This window comes from Tachyglossus aculeatus, chromosome 23 (genome assembly GCF_015852505.1).
Source record: "Tachyglossus aculeatus isolate mTacAcu1 chromosome 23, mTacAcu1.pri, whole genome shotgun sequence".
NCBI classification, from domain to species: Eukaryota; Metazoa; Chordata; class Mammalia; order Monotremata; family Tachyglossidae; genus Tachyglossus; species Tachyglossus aculeatus.
Genome location: NC_052088.1, coordinates 27,565,117 through 27,586,645, shown reverse-complemented (window position 1 = coordinate 27,586,645; position 21,529 = coordinate 27,565,117). Strand labels below are relative to the sequence as shown.

The 21,529-nt window shown below is 41.7% G+C and overlaps 1 protein-coding gene across 5 annotated transcripts in view; it reads left to right on the top strand.

The window, feature by feature from the left end:
• MCTP1 (multiple C2 and transmembrane domain containing 1) overlaps positions 1-21,529 on the top strand; it is a 369,964-nt gene that overhangs the window by 36,480 nt on the left and 311,955 nt on the right. For 4 of the 5 annotated variants that reach the window (XM_038765897.1, XM_038765898.1, XM_038765899.1 and 1 more), the window contains exon 1: positions 5,175-5,327. The exons of the other annotated variant lie outside the window; for it this stretch is intronic. In XM_038765897.1, the coding sequence (XP_038621825.1) occupies positions 5,271-5,327 (57 nt within the window). In that variant the 5' untranslated portion in view covers positions 5,175-5,270. Of the gene's footprint in view, positions 1-5,174; positions 5,328-21,529 lie in introns of those variants that run through there. 5 annotated transcript variants of the gene reach the window in all.

The following is a 21,529-nucleotide window of genomic DNA, read 5'->3' as shown; positions in this document are numbered from 1 at the left end:
GAAGAGGAAATGGGGTGGGCAAAATAAAAAAAAAAAAGCCAATACAAAGAAAGAGTGAAAAACACAAATGAGAAACTCTCTTGCAGTAGGAAAACAGGTCGAAGAAATTGCAAAGGGGAGAAAGAACATATGGAAATGAGGAGGCAGAAAAGAGGAAACACCAAACAAGTGAATGGTTGGGAAGAAGCCCATGGGTGGATGGCAGAGAAACTTGGAAATAGATGGGAGTTTATGTGTGCTGGTATATAGCAGAAGGGATAGGTGGGTTTGTCAGCTTTCAATCAATCAGTACAGGACTCTGCACCCAGTAAGTGCTCAATTAAATACCAGTGACTGAGTACTTCCTGTGTTTCACGCCCCCATCTCATTTTGGCAGTCAGATCCAGATTGTCTTCCCTTTCAAAGGCAAACCTCTTTTTATGCCCCCCCCCTTTTTTTTTTTTGCGGCGGAGACCAGACATGTCTCCCCCTCTAGAATGGAAGCTTGTTGTGGACAAGGAATATGTCCACTAACTTTGTACTGTACTCTCCCAAGCACTTAGTGCAGTGTTCTGCCCACAGAAATCATCCAATAAATACTTTTGACTGGATTATGGCCATGGTGATTAAGCCTAGGAAAATGTGATGGCTCTTTTTTAGGGTCTACCTGTCCATTTTGTGTAGGTTTTTCATCATGTGGACTTCATCATGTGCACTCAGAGCCAGTGAACTAACCATAATGCTGAACTGTTGTAGAAACTGAAAGAACTGGCCCAACTTTGTGGCCCATCCTGAATTTAAGGCAGACTCTTAATATCTGAATCAGGTTTAATGCTTAATAAAACCAAAACGAACTTAAACATCATCACCACATTTCCAGACCATATTTTCATTCATTCAATCGTATTTATTGAGCGCTTACTGTGTGCAGAGCACTGTACTAAGCACTTGGGAAGTACAAGTTGGCAACATATAAGACGGTCTCTAGGAGAGCGGGCTCACAGTCTAGAAGTCTATTTTCACAAGTCCCAGGCTGGGTTGCTAGATTAGGGCTTCTTCACTGGAAGTAAGTTTGTCAAGACGCTTCGTTGATTTTTTTTTTTTCTTTGAACTTCATTTAAGTGTTTACCATGTGCCAAGCACTGTTCTGAGCACTGTGGTTGATACAAGCTAATCAGGTGGGACACAGTCCATGGCCCGTTTTACAGATAAGGTAACTAGGCACAGAGAAGTTAAGTGATTTGCTCAAGGTCACTCAGCAGATGAGTGGCAGAGCTGGGATCCAGGTCTTTCTTAAGCCCAGGCCCTCGCTCTATCCACTAGACATTCCTGCTTCTCAGTGGATCGGGCAAGTCCCTCAGAGAAGTAGAGGTAGGGGAAGGACTAGACTGTGAGCCCATTGTTGGGTAGGAACTGTCTCTGTATGTTGCCAACTTGTACTTCCTAAGTGCTTAGTACAGTGCTCTGCACACAGTAAGCGCTCAATAAATACAATTGAATGAATGAAAGGATGGGGATTAGGTAGGCAAGGGTAAGGGTTGGGCTTACCTGGTCTCCAGCTATGTCCTGATGACTTTACATCCAGTTAATAATAATAATAATAATTATGATGATGGTATTTAATGCTTACTATGTGCCAAGCACTGTTCTAAACTCTGTGGTAGATACAAGGTAATCAGGTTGTCCCACGTGGGGCTCAGTCTTAATGCCCATTTTACTAGTGAGGTAACTGAGGCACAGAGAAGTTAAGTGACTTGCCCACAGTCACACAGCTGACAAGAGGAGGAGCCAGAATTAAAACCCACAACCTCTGAGTCCCAAGCCTATGCTCTTTCCACTAAGCCAAGCTGCTTCTCTGAAGTGGAGAAGGTGAAGACCATGAGGCCCTGTAGTTCCAGTTTCAGCAGCCTTATAGAAGCACTTCTAGCCCTTATTCAGTCAATCCTGAACACTTAATGTGTGCAGGCACTGTACTAAGCACTAATGAGAGTACAATAAAGTAGAGGTGGTCCCTACTCTTAAGCTCGTCGTGGGCATGGAATGTCCACCAACTCTGTTCTTAGTACAGTGCTCATTCATTCATTCAATTCAATCATATTTATTGAGCACTTGCTGTGTGCAGAGCACTGTACCAAGTGCTTGGAAAGTACAGTTCATCAATAGAGGCAATCCCTGCCCACACCGGGCTTGCAGTCTAGAAGTGCACTGCTCAATACACTATCTTCCCCTATAGACTGTAAACTCATGGTGGGCAGGGAATGGTTATTTAATTTTATATTGTAATAATAATAATAATAATAATGGCATTTGTTAAGCGCTTACTATGTGCAAAGCACTGTTCTAAGCTCTGGGGGGATACAAGGTGATCAGGTTGTCCCACGTGGGGCTCACAGTCATCATCCCCATTTTACAGATGAGGTAACAGGCTCCGAGAAGTGAAGTGACTTGCCCAAGGTCACACAGCAGACGTAGCGGAGCCGGGATTCGGGAGCCGGGATATTGTACTCTCCCAAGCGCTTAATACAATGGTCTGCACACAGTAAGCACTTAATATGAGTGATTGCCCTTAAACTGAGAACTTACAGTCCAAGTGTACATTCAGGGTAGTCCCTTGACAACTGTATGGTAATTTTTTTTGGCTTGACAGCGTTCTCAAAAGGGAGGTTTCAGTGAGATTAAATTCAGGGTTTCCAATCTCTGCTGGATGTGGGTTTGACATGGCCCTGAGCCTTGGGACTGGTAGTATATGAGTCCATATACAGGACACTGCATCATGCTTTGAGGGTTGGTTCACCTGATCTCACAAGCTTAGGGTTCTGGAAGAAATTATAACCAGGGCACCGGTATTGTTGTACTCCCTGAGAAAAGGATGTGTATGGTGTTTAAATAGGCCTTACTAGGATCTGTGCTCTATCGTTCTGAAATCCCTAGGAGGTGAAAAAATCACGTTGGTTCTCTTGGTGTATTTTTTTAGGGGGGGGGGGAATCTCTATCTGCTATACACCCCTGCCTCTCACTATAACAGTAATAGCTTCCATCCTTGAAGCTTTTAATCAGCTTGGGTGTTCAACCTATCTAAAAGCACAGGCAACTGCAGAGAGAAAAATCCATCTCTCCTTTTCTTTTCTAATCTTTCCCTGAATTCTCTCCTTTTAGCAACCATGCCTCCCCAACCTTCTCCCACAACAGTTTTTCCTGGGCTTTTCAAAGAGGAACAGGGTTGCTGCTTTGGGACTTCATCATAGATGCTGTAGCTCCTAGGATCGCCTCTGTATTGACTGCAAACTCCTTGAGGGAAGGGATTTTTTGTCTACTAATTCTACTCTCCTGAGTAGAGTAAAGTATGCCACACCTGCCCACAGTAAGCACTTAATAAATACTATCAATAGATATTTTTTTTGGCATTCAAGGTACCAAGCAGTGTGGTACATAAGGAGGTTTACTCTGTGCCAGTTGGCTTTGCGTGAGCAATTCTGTTCTGTACTCCTCTTCCTCCTCTTCCTCTTATTAATGTCTGTTTCTTCAGACACCGAACCGTGCAATATCCAGACTGGCATATGTTGTTGAAAGAATTTTCCCTAATTCCCCAACAGCTTTCTATCCAAAACATGTGGGTGCTCTTGCATGAAGAGGCATTTTCCTTGCAGTGAATTTTTTTCCATAATTCATTGGACCTGGCTGGCTCAGTGGTACCAGTTTTGCACTCTTCAGTTGGTTAGTATTCCCAGTTCATGCTGAGAAGCAGTGTGACCTAGTGGAGAGTCCATGGGCCTGGGAATCAGAAGGACCTGGGTTCTGATCCTGCCTTTGCTACTTGTCTTTTGTGTGACCTTGGGCAAATCATTTTGCTTTTCTGGGCCTCAGTTTCCTTACCTGTAAAATGGAGATTAAGACTGTTAGCCCCATGTAGGACCTGATTAGCTTGAATCCACCCCAGCACTTAGTACAGTGCCTGGCACATAGTAAGCACTGAAATACCGCAATTACTACTTTTATTTCTATGGTTCGATTTCAACCATATCAACCAGGTAGAAGCATGAATTTCACTGTGGTCTTGTAGATCACTTGAAGAAAAGAGGAAAAAGTGATATTCAGGGCACCTTTAACCTTTCATGATCTATTAATGTTTTTGTGGGAACTGTCAATGGAGGGTGGAGGGGGTAATTTTATTTATGTCCTTAATTCAGTTGCTTGGGGCTTGGCCCAGTGGCATTGGTAAGCATGATTTTCTCAGTATTGCTCACTTTATTTACACAAACCCCCCACAGTACATATGTACATATCTGTTATTTATATTAGTGTCTGTCTCTCCCTCTATACTGTAGAGGGAGCAGGGAAGGTTGTCTGTTGTTGTATTATACTCTCCCAAGCTCTTTGTACAGTGCTCTGCACACAGTAAGCGCTCAATTAATATGATTGACTACTATGACCTCTTATCATTTGCCTTGTACCCGTGGACATAATCTAGAGAAAGTTTTGTTCCTCCAATATATTGCTAATGATTGTTCATATAGTACCTGCCCTCTGAAGAGGATTGAGGTTCCCTACCACATTCATACTTCTGTCTGAATGCAATGTGATCACATTTAAAATAACCACTTTTACATCTACCCCATGCCCTCCTGGGATCACTTGTTTAGAAATAATTTAGATAAAATCCAGAGGTGGACAAAAATCAATCTGTTTTGTGGTGAAGCCTAGAAAATGTTTTCTACTGGAAAAATATCAAAAGCTATTTACTCCTTTTCAATCTAAGAATGGATATGTCATACAAAGATGCCTCTTGGTTGAATTTTAATTCAGTTTTTTCCTTTAAGCAAGCTCAGCATTTTCAGTTTGGTTTTTTGGTTTGTTTTATCTTGGTCAGACCGGCGATTTATAGCTGAGAAAAATGAAATGCTCTGAGGTAGTTGCAGAGTCTCCTTTTTGAGCCATGGATATTAGCAAATGTACGCCTTGCTTGATCTGACAGCTCACAAACAATCTCAACATTCAAGACTGAACCCAAAATAAGGTTTACTATTGAAAATGACAACAATTTCGGGAGGGAGGGGAATGGGCCGTTCTCGATGGTTGAGTCATATCCTTTAGATCTGTGAAGCAATATTTAAACATCACAGCTTCCTCTTACATTTAAGCTGCAGTTCAGAACAGCAAGTGATATCGCCCAAAAGGCTGTTGCTATCAGTTGGAGGCGAACAGTTTTGCTTGCAAGTGGTCGACTCAAACCTAGCCTGGATCTGTAGCTCTCTTGTTGAAGCAAAAGATGTTTTGTTCCTTTCTGTTCCACCATGCTAGATAGCTACAGGCTGAGAAGTGCATGCAGTTTGCCTTTTATTTATAGTAAGGTAAGTCTCATTTGATTTAATCCTACTTCATTAATATTGATTCCTGTTTCAGAAATATAAAACATTCTTCTTGGGATTGTTAGCTGAGTGATTTTTTTTTTCCCCCTTTAAATTTTCAAGTTAATGGGAAATCAGTTCATACATTGCCTAGCTCTTGAGGTTGTGTACTTCCTCTGGAAGGCTAACTCACCTTTGAAAATTCAGATTTTTTTTCAAGGAAACGTGTGTGTTTTTTCAGCTCAAATATCCAACTCAAACCAGAAAAGCAAGTTAACACTTTATCCTTATATTAAAAACCTTCCTTGAATGTTTTTCTAACTGGTCTTAGGTAATACTGTAACATACAGATAGGGAATCTTTTCATCTGTTGTCAGTTTTTTTTTTCCCTCTAGGATAGTAGGGAAAGCCCACCTCTTTCATATTATGTTCTAAAAGAGAAAAACATGTTTATATCTAATGGACCTGTTTGTGTTTGAAATGTGATTAAATCTATTTAATAGTCAGCCCACTTCCCCAGTAACTGTTGGAAACAGCTGGATATTGGCTAGAGACTTTGAAAATTGGGTAGGAAAGCTAGCTCAGGATAATAAATGATCACTGTGTGGATTGTGGCTTCAGACGCATGTTGACTTGAAATAACTTAAAGATAATTGTGGTGGTAGTATTTAGTGTTTTTGTTTTGTTTTTTAAAGATCTTAGCTAATCCTTTTCAGGTTGAGTGCTTACTGATTTAACCCTTTGTTTTCATAATTGTGATTTCCCCCCCCCACCCCCTTCCAATACCTTGATACATTTTAGAGTCTTAGGAATATACAATTCTTTGATCAATGAATGAGGTGTTTACTATGTTCAGTACTATGTACTAAGAGCTTAGGAGAGTACAGTATACCAGAATCAGTGGACACATTCCCTGAGCAGAACAAGTTTACAGGCTAGAGATGAGCTTACAATCTTTAGATATTGACTTATGGCTTTTTCATTGTTACCCAAAATTGATTAACAAATGACTATATTGTGAGTGAGTAAATGCTTTTCATTAATTCATTCAGTTGTATTTATTGAGCGCTTACTGTGTTCCAAGCACTGTACTAAGCACTTGGGAAGTACAAGTTGGCAACATATAGAGACAGTCCCTACCCAACAACTGGCTCACAGTCTAGAAGGGATGAAATAGCTATTATTACCTAACCTGGCTCCTTGCAGTAGGGACCCTAATAAATGTTACCATATTCTTTATTTAGGAGGTCAAAAATCCCATACTAAAGGGAAATATTTGAGGTGATCTTGCAAAAAGTGTGATTTACATTAACTGTTTAGTAAGAGGTTGCTATTTAATATTTTTGTATTTTTTTCCCTTTATAAAAATTCAAGGCTCACTGATGAAAATGACTTGTCTCCTCTCTGAGGCAGAGCCCCGGCTGGTCAGTCAGTACATATAAATCGTATTTATTGAGCGCTTACAATGTAAAGACCATTGTACTAAGCGCTTGGGACAGTACAGAATAACAATAAACAGACACATTCCTTGCCCACAATGACCTACAGTCTAGAGGATGTGTCCTTATGTGCACATCGTATGGACTCATTACCTAAGCACTAATGCCCTTAACTAGCTTCATGTCCTAGGGAAGTGGGTAGCCTAGGGAAAGAGTGCAGGTGTGGACATCAGTGGGCCCAGCTTCTAATCTCTCCTCTGCCCCTTGTCTGCTAGATAATAATAATAATAATAATGCATTTATTAAGAACTTACTATGTGCAAAGCAGTGTTCGAAGCACTGGGGAGGCTACAGGGAGATCAGGTTGTCCCATGGAGGGCTCACAGTCTTAATCCCCATTTTGCAGATGAGGTAACTGAGGCACAGAGAAGCTAAGTGACTTGCCCAAAGTCACACAGCTGACAATTGGCAGAGCTGGGATTTGAACCCATGACTTCTGACTCCAAAGCCCGTGCTCTTTCCACTGAGCCACGACCTCTACGCTTCAGTTTCCTCATCTGAAAAATGTGGATCAAATACCTACTCTCCCTCAGATTGTGAGCCTGCTTTGGGAAAGGAACTGCATCCAACCTGATGAATTTGTATGTACCCCAGAGCTTAGAATAGTGCTTGATGCATATTAAGCACCTAGCAATGCCACTGTGAATGAAGTTGATGAATATTGTAAAGCACAACAATCCTAAAATAGCTGATGAACAATCTTCAATTTGTGGTTGCTGTACAGTCAATCAGTTGGTATTTATTCATTCATTTAATCATATTGAGTGCTTACTATGTGCAGAGCACTGCACTAGGCACCTGGAAAGTACAAGTTGGCATCATATAGAGATGGTCCCTACCCAGCAACGGGCTCACAGTCTAGAAGGGGGAGACAGACAACAAAACAAAACATGTAGACAGATGTCAAAATCGTTGAGCACCTACTGTGTGTAGAGCATTGACTAAGTGGTAGAGTACAGTACAACAGAATTTGCAGACATGTTCACTCCCCATAACGAGTTTAAAGCCTAGAGGGGGTGACAGTCATTTATATAAATTAATTTATAATATAATTTAAAGATGTACATAACTGCTATGGGGTTGGGGTGTACTAGAATGCCTCATTATGCAATCATTTCTTAATAACCCAGGGTCAGTTAACCAGTTTGTGGATTACACAGGGCCATGTTCTTTTTGCTGCCTATTGGTTTGGCTGTTTCACAGATCATTAGCATTTGTACCAAAGGGTGGAAGTGGCAGAAATTCAGTTTGGGCAATAAAGAAAGGAGGCCTAGAATTAAGTTTTCTTGATTCTTTGATTGTGAGCTCTGTGTAGGACAGGGCCTGTGTCTGATCTGTTAAGTTGTATTTACTCCAGTGCTTTATCAATAATTATGGTGCCCACTGTTTGGTGCTATCTCATATTTAGTTGCTCCAGATGATAACAACTTAGCACCCTCTTTCCCTAGCCCATTCCTTACCCATTGGGTAAGTTGGAACTCGTAGTCTTCTAGGAAGTTCTTAACTCAAAAATGGCTTTGCCTTCTGCATTTTCTTTTTTGATTTTTTTTTTTTAACTCTTTCCAGAGCCCTTGGCTCAGTGGAAAGAACACGGGCTTGGGAGTCAGAGGTCATGGGTTCTAATCCTGGCTCCACCACTTGTCAGCTGTGTGACTTTGGGCAAGTCACTTAATGGCTTTGGGCAAGTCACTTTACTTCTCTGGGCCCCAGTAAAATGAGAATTAAGATTCTGAGCCCCACGTGGGACAACCTGATCACCTTGAATCCCTCCAGTGCTTAGAACAATGCTTTGCACATAGTAAGCACTTAACAAATACCATTATTATTATTATCCCTGTGTTTGGATTAATAGAATGAATTTATGATTTCATTTCAGTTCAAAATAATTCCCAAGATGGCCTGATTTTTTTTAAACCCAACAAATACATCACTCAGGTGACTTGACAACCCCATGTGGGACAGGGACTATGTCATAGCTGATTTGTTTACATGCTCCCTAGCACTTAGTACAGTGCCTGACTCATAGTAAGCACTTAACAAATACCATTATTATTAATAATAATAATTAGCTTAATATGCTTTTAGGCTAGAAAAATGAGCTGATATAACTTGATTACTACTATGATTCCTGTGTGGGTCAGGAGTTGCTTGATTTGATTGTATCTAGCCTAATGCTTGGCACATAGCAGACACTTAGTATTAGTATCCTTGTTGTTTACTCGAGGCCACTACTCTGTCTCCATCATTCACCCTGAAATATTTCAAACCTTATTTTTGGCCACCTGAAGTCAGTGGGCACTAAAATAACTTGTTTTTTGGTGGGGGGAGAGGATGGGGGAGGGAAAGCATAAACTACGTAAATCTCCTCTGCAATCCTGACTAGTAGAGGCTATTGCTTCCTAGTTTGCAGGTTCTCCTGACCCTAGGGAGATGAAGCCTCCCTTAGTTGGGTTTCGAGAAAGCTAAAATTCGTGGGGGAGAAAAATATAGAAATCACATAATTTTGCTGTTTACTGACAAAATGCCAATCTGAAATGTTCATTATTATTAATAATAATTGGGGTATTAAGCACTGTTCCGGGCACTGTACTAAGCACTGAGGCAGATACAAGCAAATCAGGTTGGACACAGTTCACATCCCACATGTGGCTCGCAGTTTTAATCCCCATTTTACAGATGAAGAAACTGAGGCCCAACGAAGTGAAGTGACTTGCCCAGGGTCACACAGCAGACAAGTAGTGGAGCTGGGATTAGAACCCAGGTCCTTATGACTCCCAGGCTCTTGCTGTATCCACTAGGCCATGCTAGTAGCTATTGCTCTTATTCTCTGAAGTGAATGAGGAAAACAATCTGCATCATGTACAGGGACATTTGATTCTGTAGAATTTCAAACTGTAGCCAGTTCAGTGAACTGATGGCTTCTGGTTTTTCTAGCTGAAAATAAATGGCAGAAAAAGATTATTGGCCCCTTTAAGTGGGATTGAAAAGAACATCAGGCACTCTGAGTATCATACCTTTTTAAAACAGCACAAGCCACTTCATGAATGATTTTTGTTTTCTGTTTTTGTCCTAGAGCATGCTACCACCTCTAGGCCAAATCAAAAGCCAGATGTAGCATGTGCAGGTGGGTAGGACCATTGGTCCCTTAAACTCATTCGTAAGGGTGGCCCCTTTTGAATTAGGGAAACAAAATATTGTTTCATCTGTATCTTTTGTTATATGAATGCATTCAATTCTATTTATTAAGCACTTACTGTGTGCAGAACACTGTAAGGTCTTTTCAGAAAGGCTGTAAAGGCTGTTAGGTTGTAAATTTCTGTTAGGTTGTAAACTGTATCTTGACTGTTTTGTTTTCCCTGAAGTGCTGAATAGTGCATTTAATAAATATCACTGAACAAACAGACACTTGATAAATATCACTGAGCACACTGAATTCTCTGTGAGAGGTGCACACAGTAGCTCACAAGTGTGAATTCAGCTTGTAGATAATCCTGGGTTTGTTTTTTTTGTTCTTCTAACACTTATTGGATTTGCCCTTTGCTCTCTATCCATGGAGAGCATCACTTTGCTCTCCATCTCATGGCTCTCCATGCGATGAGAAACATCATGGTGTGGTGGATACGTCATGGGCCTGAGAATCAGTTCATGGGTTCTAATCCTGGCTCTGCCCATGTCTATGTGATCTTGGGCAAGTCACTTCACTTCTTTATACCTCAGTTACCTCATCTGTAAAATGGGGATTGAGGCTGTGAACCCCACATGGGACAGCAACTGTGTCCAACCTGACTTGCTTGTATTCACCCCAGTGTCTAGTACTTGGCATATGGTAAGTGCTTAATAAATATCATCATCCAAACAGCAGCATCTATGGTCCAGGCACTTAATCATATCTTTGCTTGATTACTATATCTACCTCCCTTTTCCAGTTTCTTCTTCACACTGATGTTTGGATCATCAATCTTATTTATCGATCACTGTGTGCATGGCACTGTACTAAGTGCTTGGGAAAGTACACTCCAACAAAGTTGGCAGGTGTGTTCCATGCCCACAGCAAGCTTACAGTCTAGAAGGGGATTAATACAAATGAACCACAGATATAATAATAATAATGGTGATATTTAAGCGCTTACTGCGTGCCAGGCACTGTACTAAGCATTGAAGTGGACACAAACAAATCAGGTTGGTCATAGTTCCTGTCTCACATGGGGCTCATAGTCTCAATTCTTACTTTACAGATGAGATAACTGAGGCCCAGAGAAGTGAAGTGACCAGACCAAGGTTACACAGCAGACAAGTAGCAGATCCAGAGATAGAACCCTGATACTTCTGACTCTCATGCCTGTGGTCTTTCCACTAGGCCACACCATTTCTTTACAGATACAGATATGCACTTAAGTGCTGTGGGGCTGAAGATCACCTTCCTAAAACATTGTTCATTACACATACTTCCACTTCTCAAACATCCATTAGCTACCCATTAATATTCACATCAAACTCTTGAGCAGAGTTCTGGCATTCCATTAGTTTTCTGCTCTCCTACTCTCCTCTCCTGCTAACACCCCCTCTTGTACTCTCCATTCTTCCCACGCTCACTTTCTTACTGGGCCTCATTTCTGATTCTCCTGCCTCTGAATCCTGGTTCAGTCCTTTCCTCCTGCCTTCTCACTTCAAATCTGCTCTCCAAATCTTCAAAATCCTTCTGAAATCCCATCTGCTCCATAAGATTTTCTCTGATGATCCTTCTCACCAGATCATATCCTTTTAGTACTCTACCAGAGTAGCACTTTTGCACTCTTCCCACTACACTTTTGTGTATGTGATTTCAAATACCCGCTTTTTTGAGCACTTTCTTTTCATATATCTCCTCTGCTAGACTGAGTTCCTTGTAAGCATGGACTGGGTCACTCTTTCTCACTGAATTCTCACCCTCTGAAGTACAGTCCTCAGCACATAGGTCTTCAAATACTATTCTTTTAAAACTTTCGGGCATCTCTGGAGGAGGATGGAGGAGGAAACCCTGTAAACTTTTTTAAAATTATATTTAAGAGCTTACTATGTGCCATACACTCTACCAAGCACTGGGTTAGCTACAAGCTAATCAGGCCGGACACAGTCCTTGTCCCACATGGGACTCAGTCTTAAGCTCCCATTTTACAATGAGGTAACTTAGGCACAGAGAATTGAAATGACTTGCCCAAGGTCACAAAGCAGACAAGTGGCAGAGCTGGGACTACCAAGTCCATGCTCTAGCCACTAGTTGACAGTGCTTTTCTTGTGGGCAAGTAATGTGTCTAACAACTCTGTTGTATTGTACCGTTCTAAGTGGTTAGTACAGTGCTCTGCACACAGCAAGTGAAAGCGCTCAAATATGACTGATGATGACACAGTACAAACTGAAGTTGTTTAAACTTCTTCCCTCCATTGTGACTTTGACTATAATTATTGCTTCCAAAAATTAAAGGGAATCTATCATTGAGATCTCCTGCAACTTTGCCAGCTTTGTAATAAAATTCATGTTTTCTCAGATCTCCCAAAGCAGCAGGAGTTGCTTTATAACCTTTAGCAAATAAAGCCTTAATCATAAGTGAGAAATAGGCAGAGGCCAAAAGGAGATTGCACTGCCTTTGTTCCCTGAAACTGTACTGGGCAGAGATTTAGTGGAGGGAAAGAATCCTGATGGGCGATAAGAGATGGGCCAGCATTCCTAACTTACATTGACTTTGGAAAGATATTTCCCTTCAATTTGCCCTGCTGTAAAGCTGGGAAAGAAATACATCTGTTAGAGTGCCAGATCCTATTCTGTCAATAAGTATTGACTATTTGATGACTTCACAACATCATGGAGCATAAAGGTGGATGACATGTCCAATCCATTAGTTGTCATAATAGTATTAAGTGCTTACTGTGTGGAGAACACTAGAAAGACACTATAGTTATTCAAGATGTTCTAACTATTGGTCTAAACTGTCTTCTAGACTGTAAGCTCCTTGTGGATAGGGAACTGGTCTAACAACTGTTACACTGTACTCTCCCAAGTCCTTAGTGCAGTGCTCTGCACACAAACACTCAAATTTGAGAATACCTACTAAGTTAGGAGGGAATGGTCACATAGGGTCCAGGAGAATTCAGTGACACTGAAAGATGAAGAAAAATGACTTTCCATGAGCAGGATGTGCTTCATCAGGCCAAATGAGAGAATATTTGGGAATGGGGAAACTAGCTGGCCAGATGCAAGTACTAGGAACAGCAGGTGTCAGAAATCGATCATCGCTAGGTAGGTATTGAGAATCAGCATGGCCATGAAATGTAGCATGGGTTTAGGAGTCAGAGGACCTGGGTTCTAATCCTGTTTTCACAATTTACTTGTGATCTCTCATAGGGGAGACCATTCAGGAAACTTCCCTTCACTCTCTTTTTCCCCCTCGCCCCCCACCCCCACCCGCCTCTACATTGGTAAATGATTAATTTGGGCAGAAGATTGACTAATCTCTAGATTCAGGTAAGTCACCCCCTCTTCCTGTAGTTTAGCTCCTGTTAATCAAAAAGCTCTTCCTTGGGCCCATACTTTCTCTTAGTGCAACTCAAGCCCATTTCCTCTTTGACAAGTTCATTGGAAGCCTTAAACTCCTTGAAGGTCCATTCATATCAATCAATCGTATTTATTGAGCACTTACTGTGTGCAGGGCACTGTACTAAGCGCTTGGGAAGTACAAGTTGGCAACATATAGAGACAGTCCCTACCCAACAGTGGGCAGTCTAGAAGGGGGAGACAGAGAACAAAACCAAACATATTAACAAAATAAAATAAATAGAATTGATATGTGTCATATTTGAGGGCTAACTTTTTGCAGGACACTAGTGTTTTAGATCTTAACAGTGTTTGACGCATGGTATTTGTTAGGCATTTGCTATCATCATCATCTTCTTTCCAATAGTAGACCCAATTCCTGCTCTCATGGAGTTGACAAGCAGGGGAGACAGGGAGGGAGGACAGGGAGAAGCAACATAGTTTAAAGATTGGAACACAGCTAAACCAAGGGGAATACCCAAGGGCTTAAATTAGTCAATCAATGGTATTTGAGTGCTTCCCATGTGCAGAGCACTGTCCTAAGTTCTTGAGAGTATAATGCAACAGTTGGTGGACATGTTTCCTGTCCACAAGGAGCTTACAGACTAGAGGGACATGGAAGTGCTGAAGTGGCAGTAGGGGAAGAGATCGGGTGAAGACTTGAGAGTTTAATTAGGGAATCCCTCTTGGAGAAGTTTGATTTGTTTTTGTTTAAGAAGGGGTTAGAAGGTGAGAACTGGATATAAAGGGATAAGGCATTCCAGGTAAAAGAGAAAGGAATTGCAGGGAGGGATGTTATTCTCTTCTCTAGGATAAGCAACCACAATTCACCATTTCCTCACAGGACCTGTTTTCCACCCCTTTATTTTTGGGACCCTTCAAAGTTACGTTTTATTCCTGTTTAAACCAGAACTAGTACCAAAGCTTAAAACTGTATTCTGAAGTTTTGACTAATAGATTTTAGCATTAAGGATGACTTTTCAGCTGTTATGTCACATTCTCCTTTGAAACCTGCTGTCAGCACTGACAATAGGTTGCTGGCTCCAAACTGTGACTTCTGCCCCTTGTCGGCCCGATTTCCCATCCCCAAATACTCTCTTGCACTTGTTCTGGTGAATTACATCCTGTTCCTGCAAAAGTCATTTTTCTTTCCAGTCTTCTAATATCACTGAAATCTGATTCGTACAGATGATGACCATTCCCACCTGATTTAGTAGGTATCCTCTGCAAATTTCACGGGTGCGAGCTTCGTTCATTCAGTCATTTATTGAGTGCTTACTGTGTGCAAAGCACTGTACTTAGTGCTTGGGAGAGTACAATATAACAGACACATCCCTTCCCAAAACGAGCTTAGTCTAGAGGGGAGAGACATTAATATAAATGAATTATAGATATATGCAGTTTTATACATATGTGCTGTGAGGATGGGAGGAAGGATGAATGATTGTGAGCAGGGATTGTGTCTCTATTGCTGTATTGTACTTTCCCAAGCACTTAGTACAGTGCTCTGCATATAGTAAGTGCTCAAGAAATACAGTTGAAGGAGCAAGTAAGAGTGGCGCAGAAGGAAGTGAGAGGAGAGGAGGGCTCAGTCAGGGAAGGCTTCTTGGAGGAGATGTGCTTTCAATAGGGTTTTGAAGTTGGGGAGAGCAATTATCTGTCTGATAGGAGGGAGAGCGTTCCAGGCCAGAGGTAGGATGTTGGCGACAGGTTGGTGGCATGATAGATGAGATCAAGGTAGTGAAAAGATTAATATTAATAATAATGTTGGTATTAAGGCATTTACTGTGTGCCAAGCACTTTTCTAAGCACTGGGGGTACAAGGTAATCAAGGTCCCACGTGGGGCTCACAGTCTTAATCCCCATTTTCCAGATGAGGGAACTGAGGACAGAGAAGTGAAGTGACTTGCCCAAAGTCACACAGCTGACAAGTGGCAGAGCCAGGGTTAGAACCCATGACCTTGGACTCCCAAGCCCGTGCTTTTTCCATGCTTCTTCTCTGCTTCACGAGCATTAGAGGAACTAAGCGTGCAGGCTGGGTTGTAGTAGAAGAGTAGCAAGGTGAGGTAGGAGGGAGCAAGGTGATTAAGTGCTTTAAAGCCAAAGGTGAGGAGTTTTTGTTTTTGGAGGTGGATGGGCAACTACTGGAGTTTCTTGAGAAGTGGGGAAACATGGTCTGAATGTGTTTGAAGGAAAATGATTTGGGCAGCAAAATGGAATATGGACTGAAGAGGGGAGAGACTGAAGGCAGGGAGGTCAGCAAGGAGGCTGATACAATAATCAAGGCAGGATTCATTCATTCAGTCGTATTTATTGAGCGCTTACTGTGTGCAGACCACTGTACTGAGCGCTTGGGAAGTACAAGTTGGTAACATATAGAGACAGTCCCTACCCAACAACGGACTCACAGTCTAGAAGGGGGAGACAGACAGCAAAACAAAACATATGGTCAGGTGTCAAGTTGTTCATTCACTTAATCATTTATTGAGTGCTTACTATGTGCAGAGCACTGTACTAAGCGCTTGGATAGGATACCTGCTTGAGCTTGAGTCCTTCCATCCAGGAACTGGTTCCAGGAACATGCCTTCTGGAAACCCCACCCAGTGCATTCTCCCTGCCTTTCTCCACCCTGTCCCTCCAAGTTATCCCCAAAGTATTGATCATTCTCCTCTGGGTGAAATCTTCAAAGCCACTTCCAATGTGGCTTAGTGGAAAGACCACGGGCTTGGGAGTCAGAGGTCATGGGTTCTAATCCTGGGTCCGCTGCTGATCAGCTGTGTGACTCTGGACAAGTCATTTGACTTCTCTGTGACTGTTACCTCATCTGTAAAATGGGGATTAAGACTGTGAGCCCCAAATGGGACAACTGATTAACAACAGGATTACCTTGTTTCTACTCCAGAATTTAGAGCAGTGCCTGGCACATAGTAAGTGCTTATCAAATGCCATTATTATTATTATTATTATTATTATTATTATTATTATTATTATTACTTTCCTTCCCCTTCTACCCCTTCTAAAGCCTCTGCCTGGAAACCAGCTAAAGACAAGGGGTTGAGGGAAGTACAAGGCCACAGGCATGTCCACCTGGTCGTCTCTAGAAAACATAGCAGAGCTGGCCAACTAGAGCAAACTTTCTTCCCCTGAAATTCAATGTGGCCATGCAGAAAGAGCACGGGCCTGAGAGTCAGAGGACCTGAGTTCTAATCCTGGTTCTCCCAACTTTCCTTCTGGTTACCCTTGGGCAGTTAATTTCTCTGTGACTGTTTTCACCTCTAAAATGGGGTTCTATATCTGTTCTCTCTCCTACTTAGGCTGCAAATCTCATGTGGGATAAGGACTGTATCTGACCTAATTATCATATATTTATCCCAGAGCTTAGTGCAGTGCTTGGCACACGGTAGGCACTTAGTAAATACCACCATTATTATTAGTAGTCCCATTTGGTGTCACAGCAAATGTTGAGAGTTGAACTAACTTAATCTAGGTAGTAAGGGATATAAAATCTGTTCTGTGTCAAAAGGATTTGCTGGCTAAGATTACTGCTTAAACTAAGCAATGGCCATCCCAGATACTGGCATTTAGGGTGGTGTGTGGTCATGCACTTTGTGAAAAGGAATTGAGTTTGTTCTGACTGATCTTTGATGTTTGAAAATCTGGACACCAGAGCAAGCCCGAAGACAGGGTTTCCCACTGTTGTTGGGGGAATGGGATATAGATGAGTTCATCACTCATCCTTTTTTTAAAAAAAATCTTTCTCCCTGCTGTTCTTCCCTTCTCCCTACAGTGAGTAGGCCATTAGTGCTTTACGAGCTGCCACGGTTTGAGAGGGATAAGCAGAGTGCCAGAAACATCTGTGACTCTCTCCTGGATTCTAGGGTTTGGTTGGGAGGTATTTATTTTTTACCCAAGGAGCAATTATACCTTCTTTCCTGAATTGAGGAGCAGATTTGGAAACAGAGAGCCACTTTGAGTGATTTGCCATTTCTTTAGACGAGGTGCCTTCCCTAAGGATAACGGGCTACGGGTGAAGCAATCCTGTACTTTTTCAAGAACAGGAATAACGGTGATTCCTTTCCATCCTTTCCAAGAATAAGTGACCTGGCCTTTCCCGTAGTCATGTAGGAACAAGTGTAGATGGACAAACTTGGAAAAAGTCCAAGTTTTAAACAAAGGAAATGTCTCTCAGGGACTGAAGGGTTTCCAGATTTAACTATTCAAAGTGCTCAAATGGCCAAACACAACACTGAAGCCAGTACTGTATGAAATATCAGTATTTTTGATGGGATTTCCTTTCCTGTGAATCACTACAGGAAAAAAAATCCACCATTGCAGGAGGTGGCTCCACGGTGATGCTTCCTGTGTTCTGTGACTTTGGGCAAGTCACTTCTTCTCTGGGCCTCGGTTCCCTCATCTGTAAAATGGGGATTAAGACTGTGAGCCCCACGTGGGACAACCTGATCACCTTGTATCCCCCCAGCGCTTAGAACAGTGCTTTGCATATAGTAAGCATTTAACAATTACCTTTATTATTAATTAGGTGACATGTCCAAGGTCACACAACAGGCAAGTGGTGGAGGGGATGTACATGAGGCGTTAGTTTAGGTTTCCCAAGTGGGTAAACAATATCCAACTATACTAGGTTATAAATTGCCAAATAACTGTGTGGTATTTAAACAGTGATTTACATACTAGTAGCCTGGAAACGTTTGTTAATGGTAACATAGTGGGGCAGTAGGAGAATAAGGGTCCTCAAACTCTACGGATTAGAAAAGCTGGCAACTTTCTAATAGCAAAGGAGAGATTTACTGTTTTAATCATGCGGTCGATCAGACTCATACATTAATAACAACTGACTTTTATTATACCATTTTCATTACATCCCCAAATCAGCAATTATGAGTGACCTTATTAACACAAATCCATTTCAGGCATCCTTGTTTATCCTTTGGTAAAGTTCTCTTGTTTCTTATATTCCATTTGGCATTTTAATCATGATTTTAAAACTTCATGGGAACGTAAGATCTCTGAGGCAGATTTTAATTTGAATTTTTCTTAAACTTAAGGAGTAAAGACACCATGAAAACCCTGTCTGAAATTGACAGACAGAATAGCCAAAAAAGATTTCAGTGACAATGTTTTTGGAAACCTCAATCTCTGTACCTGCCTCCTTGCCCACAGGCCCTCTCTATTTGACACAGCCCTTGAAAGTCCTTGCTTCTCCTCCTGCCTTCCCTCCCCGAGGCCCTCATTATAGGACGCACAAGTTGGGTGGGAAAATAAGGTGGATTTATAAGAATCAGTGACTAAAAATGTCTCTGGATGTCAAAATGAAGATTTGAGAACATCTGCTTCAATTATGCGTGAGGTACAGACTGTTCCCTTTAAAGTTACTGGTAGCAAGAGTGTTCCCTTCTGTATTCATATTCCAGAAACTGGAGGCTTGACTTACTTCAGAAAATGAGGCATTGACTTCAAATCCAAGCCCGGAAGGGGACAAAAAATCCTGAGAGTTTTAGATTACCTACTGTAGACCAAAAGCAAACTATTACCTGTTTAAGATTAAGCTTGAAATCTTAATTTTTAAAAACCGACTGTAATAACTCCCAGAAAATTTAGGATAGCAAAGAAAACTGCATGTGGAATGGAAAGTACAGCACTGAGCGTAACTGGCACTCCAGTGTGATGGGATTTATTCAGAACATATGGTTGATACATTGTCCCTGAGTCTTTAGAGTTTACATTTTCAGGTGGCGTAGTGCTCATTGCGTAATACATCACACTTACAAAAAACCACACTTTTTAAGCATGCTTTTTTAGACTGTGTATCTTTCATATCTCTACCTATTAGTTTGAATTCATCTTCTCACAGTTCAGCTACCTCCTCTATGCACTTGACTGAAATCTGAATCCCCAGTCTCCTAACTTTCCCATCACTATCCTCCCTCAATTTGCCATCTTTGTTTCTGTCTTTGATTGCAGGTGAGGAGTGATTTAGTCACCAAGCGCGTCCTGGCAATTCTTCTTTATCGGTTCATGCATCTGCTGGTATCTCTGACTTTTCCATTTCAATCACTGTCTCATTTTCCTCCTTTCATCCCTTAACTGTGGATGCTCAACTAGATGCTCACTTTGTCACTTGCTCCATCTTGATCAATCTTTTATTGACTGCATACTTTGAGTAGAGCACTGTACTAAGTATTTGGGAGTGCAATATTAGAGTTGGTAGATATATTCCCTGCCCACAACTAGCTTAGTGTGTGTCTCTCTTTCTCTCTCTCCCTCTTCTCCTTCACCCCCCCGCCCCCACAACCTCATTGCACACAGAGCTTCAGTTAACACCTTCAACTAGCCATGCAACGGGATCTCTCTAGCCCTAATCTCTCATCTTCTCTTCCTTTACACCCCTCACTAGCACATACCTTAACCTTGACATGTCTAAAACCTAACTACTTCTACTTCTGCCTCCTAAATCTACTCCTTCGCCTCCTAACTTCAGACGCACACAGCCTTGGCATCATTAATTCCACCATCAAATCTCTATCTACTGCCCAATCCTGCCAGTTCTTCCTTTCCCACATTTTCTGGTTCCACTTTTCCCTTCACCCAAACAGCTATCATCTTGTTACAAGATGATTCCAAGCTCTGGTCATATCACAGCTACTAGACTACTGTATCAATCTCATTGCCTCCAACCTCTATCCTCTCCAATCTATATTAGATGTACTGCATGGATTATCGTCCTGAAGCATCATTCAGTCCACACACCTTTTCTCAGAATCATACCCTGGATTTCTGTGTCTTTCACAATTGAACGTAAGGTTCCACCAGTCCACCACACCTTACACATCCACTCTTTTCACTCACCATTCCCCAACCGACTTCCTTCATTCCTCCCAAGCTAATGTCTGCTGCTTCTGGATTTCCTATCAGGTTCTTGGCTTTTTTGAAAATGAAGTTTAGCGATATAAATAAAAACTGTATGAACAAAGATGATGCTACTGACAAGGAGATTTTATCCATACATTCAAGTGCAGCCTAAAAGACTGATGTAGTGTCCAACACTGACTTCAGCCCCTGTTGCACATAGCGAGAACCTTACTTTCATTCATTCAGTTGTATTTACTGAGTGGTTAGTGTATGCAGAGTACTGTATTAAGTGCTTGGGGGAAGTAGAATACCACAAGAAAGCATTGACATTCCCTGCCAGCCAGGTGCTTACGGTTTAGAGGTCAGGGGAGACAGACATCAATACAAATAATAATAAAAAAAAATACACATATGTACATAAGTGCTTTGGGGTTGGGTGGGGTTGAAGAGCAAAGAGATCAAGTCAGGGTGATGCAGAAGGGAGTGGGAGTTGAGGAAAAGAGAGCTAATTACTGTGCTAATGTGCTTATTGGAAGTTCTCTGGAAAAATAACATTACAAAATCGATGGTGGCTTTGTACAGAAAATTAGCATAATGGATTGTTCTTCACTTCCTCCAGTTCCTGATGCCTGTTTGTTTCTGGGAAGCCATTAGGTAGGCACCCCATCTTTTGTTCTCATGGCAATGCCTTTAGCATTCTGAAAGGGCTCATAAATCAATAAAATATCACACTGCCTAACATTCCTCTGTGGCTGTCACCAGCCAGATGAATTGCTAGGGATCTTGCAAAACTTTGCAGAGCTTTACAGCCTTGACATAAAGGATACTTATCTGAGAAGCACACGTAATAGATGGTGGGATGGCTAAAGACTGAAATGCCTTGTTTCAAAGTTACCATCTCACCACTTTAAGCAATTGTCAGGTTCCAAGCTAATTCAAGAGGAAAAGTTCTCTGCATTTCTTCCTGAAGGTGTTGCCTACATTTCTCTTGTATCTGACATCCAGCAAAGATCATGTTCATTGTGATCGGAAGCTACATGGCAATTTGGGGGATGCTGTAATCGATTACTTCCTTTAGGAGGATTCTTGTCAGGGTAGGTGAGCAGTGAGGGCCCCGTGATCACTTCAACAGTCAGTTCGCTCATCTTCTCAAGGAAGGTAATAATAGGGCATCTGAAATCCCATAGTACTTCCTCAGTATTCCATGTGTTGACCTACTCATTGTACCCTTTTGTTCTCAGATAATAAGGATGGTATTTAAGTGCTTA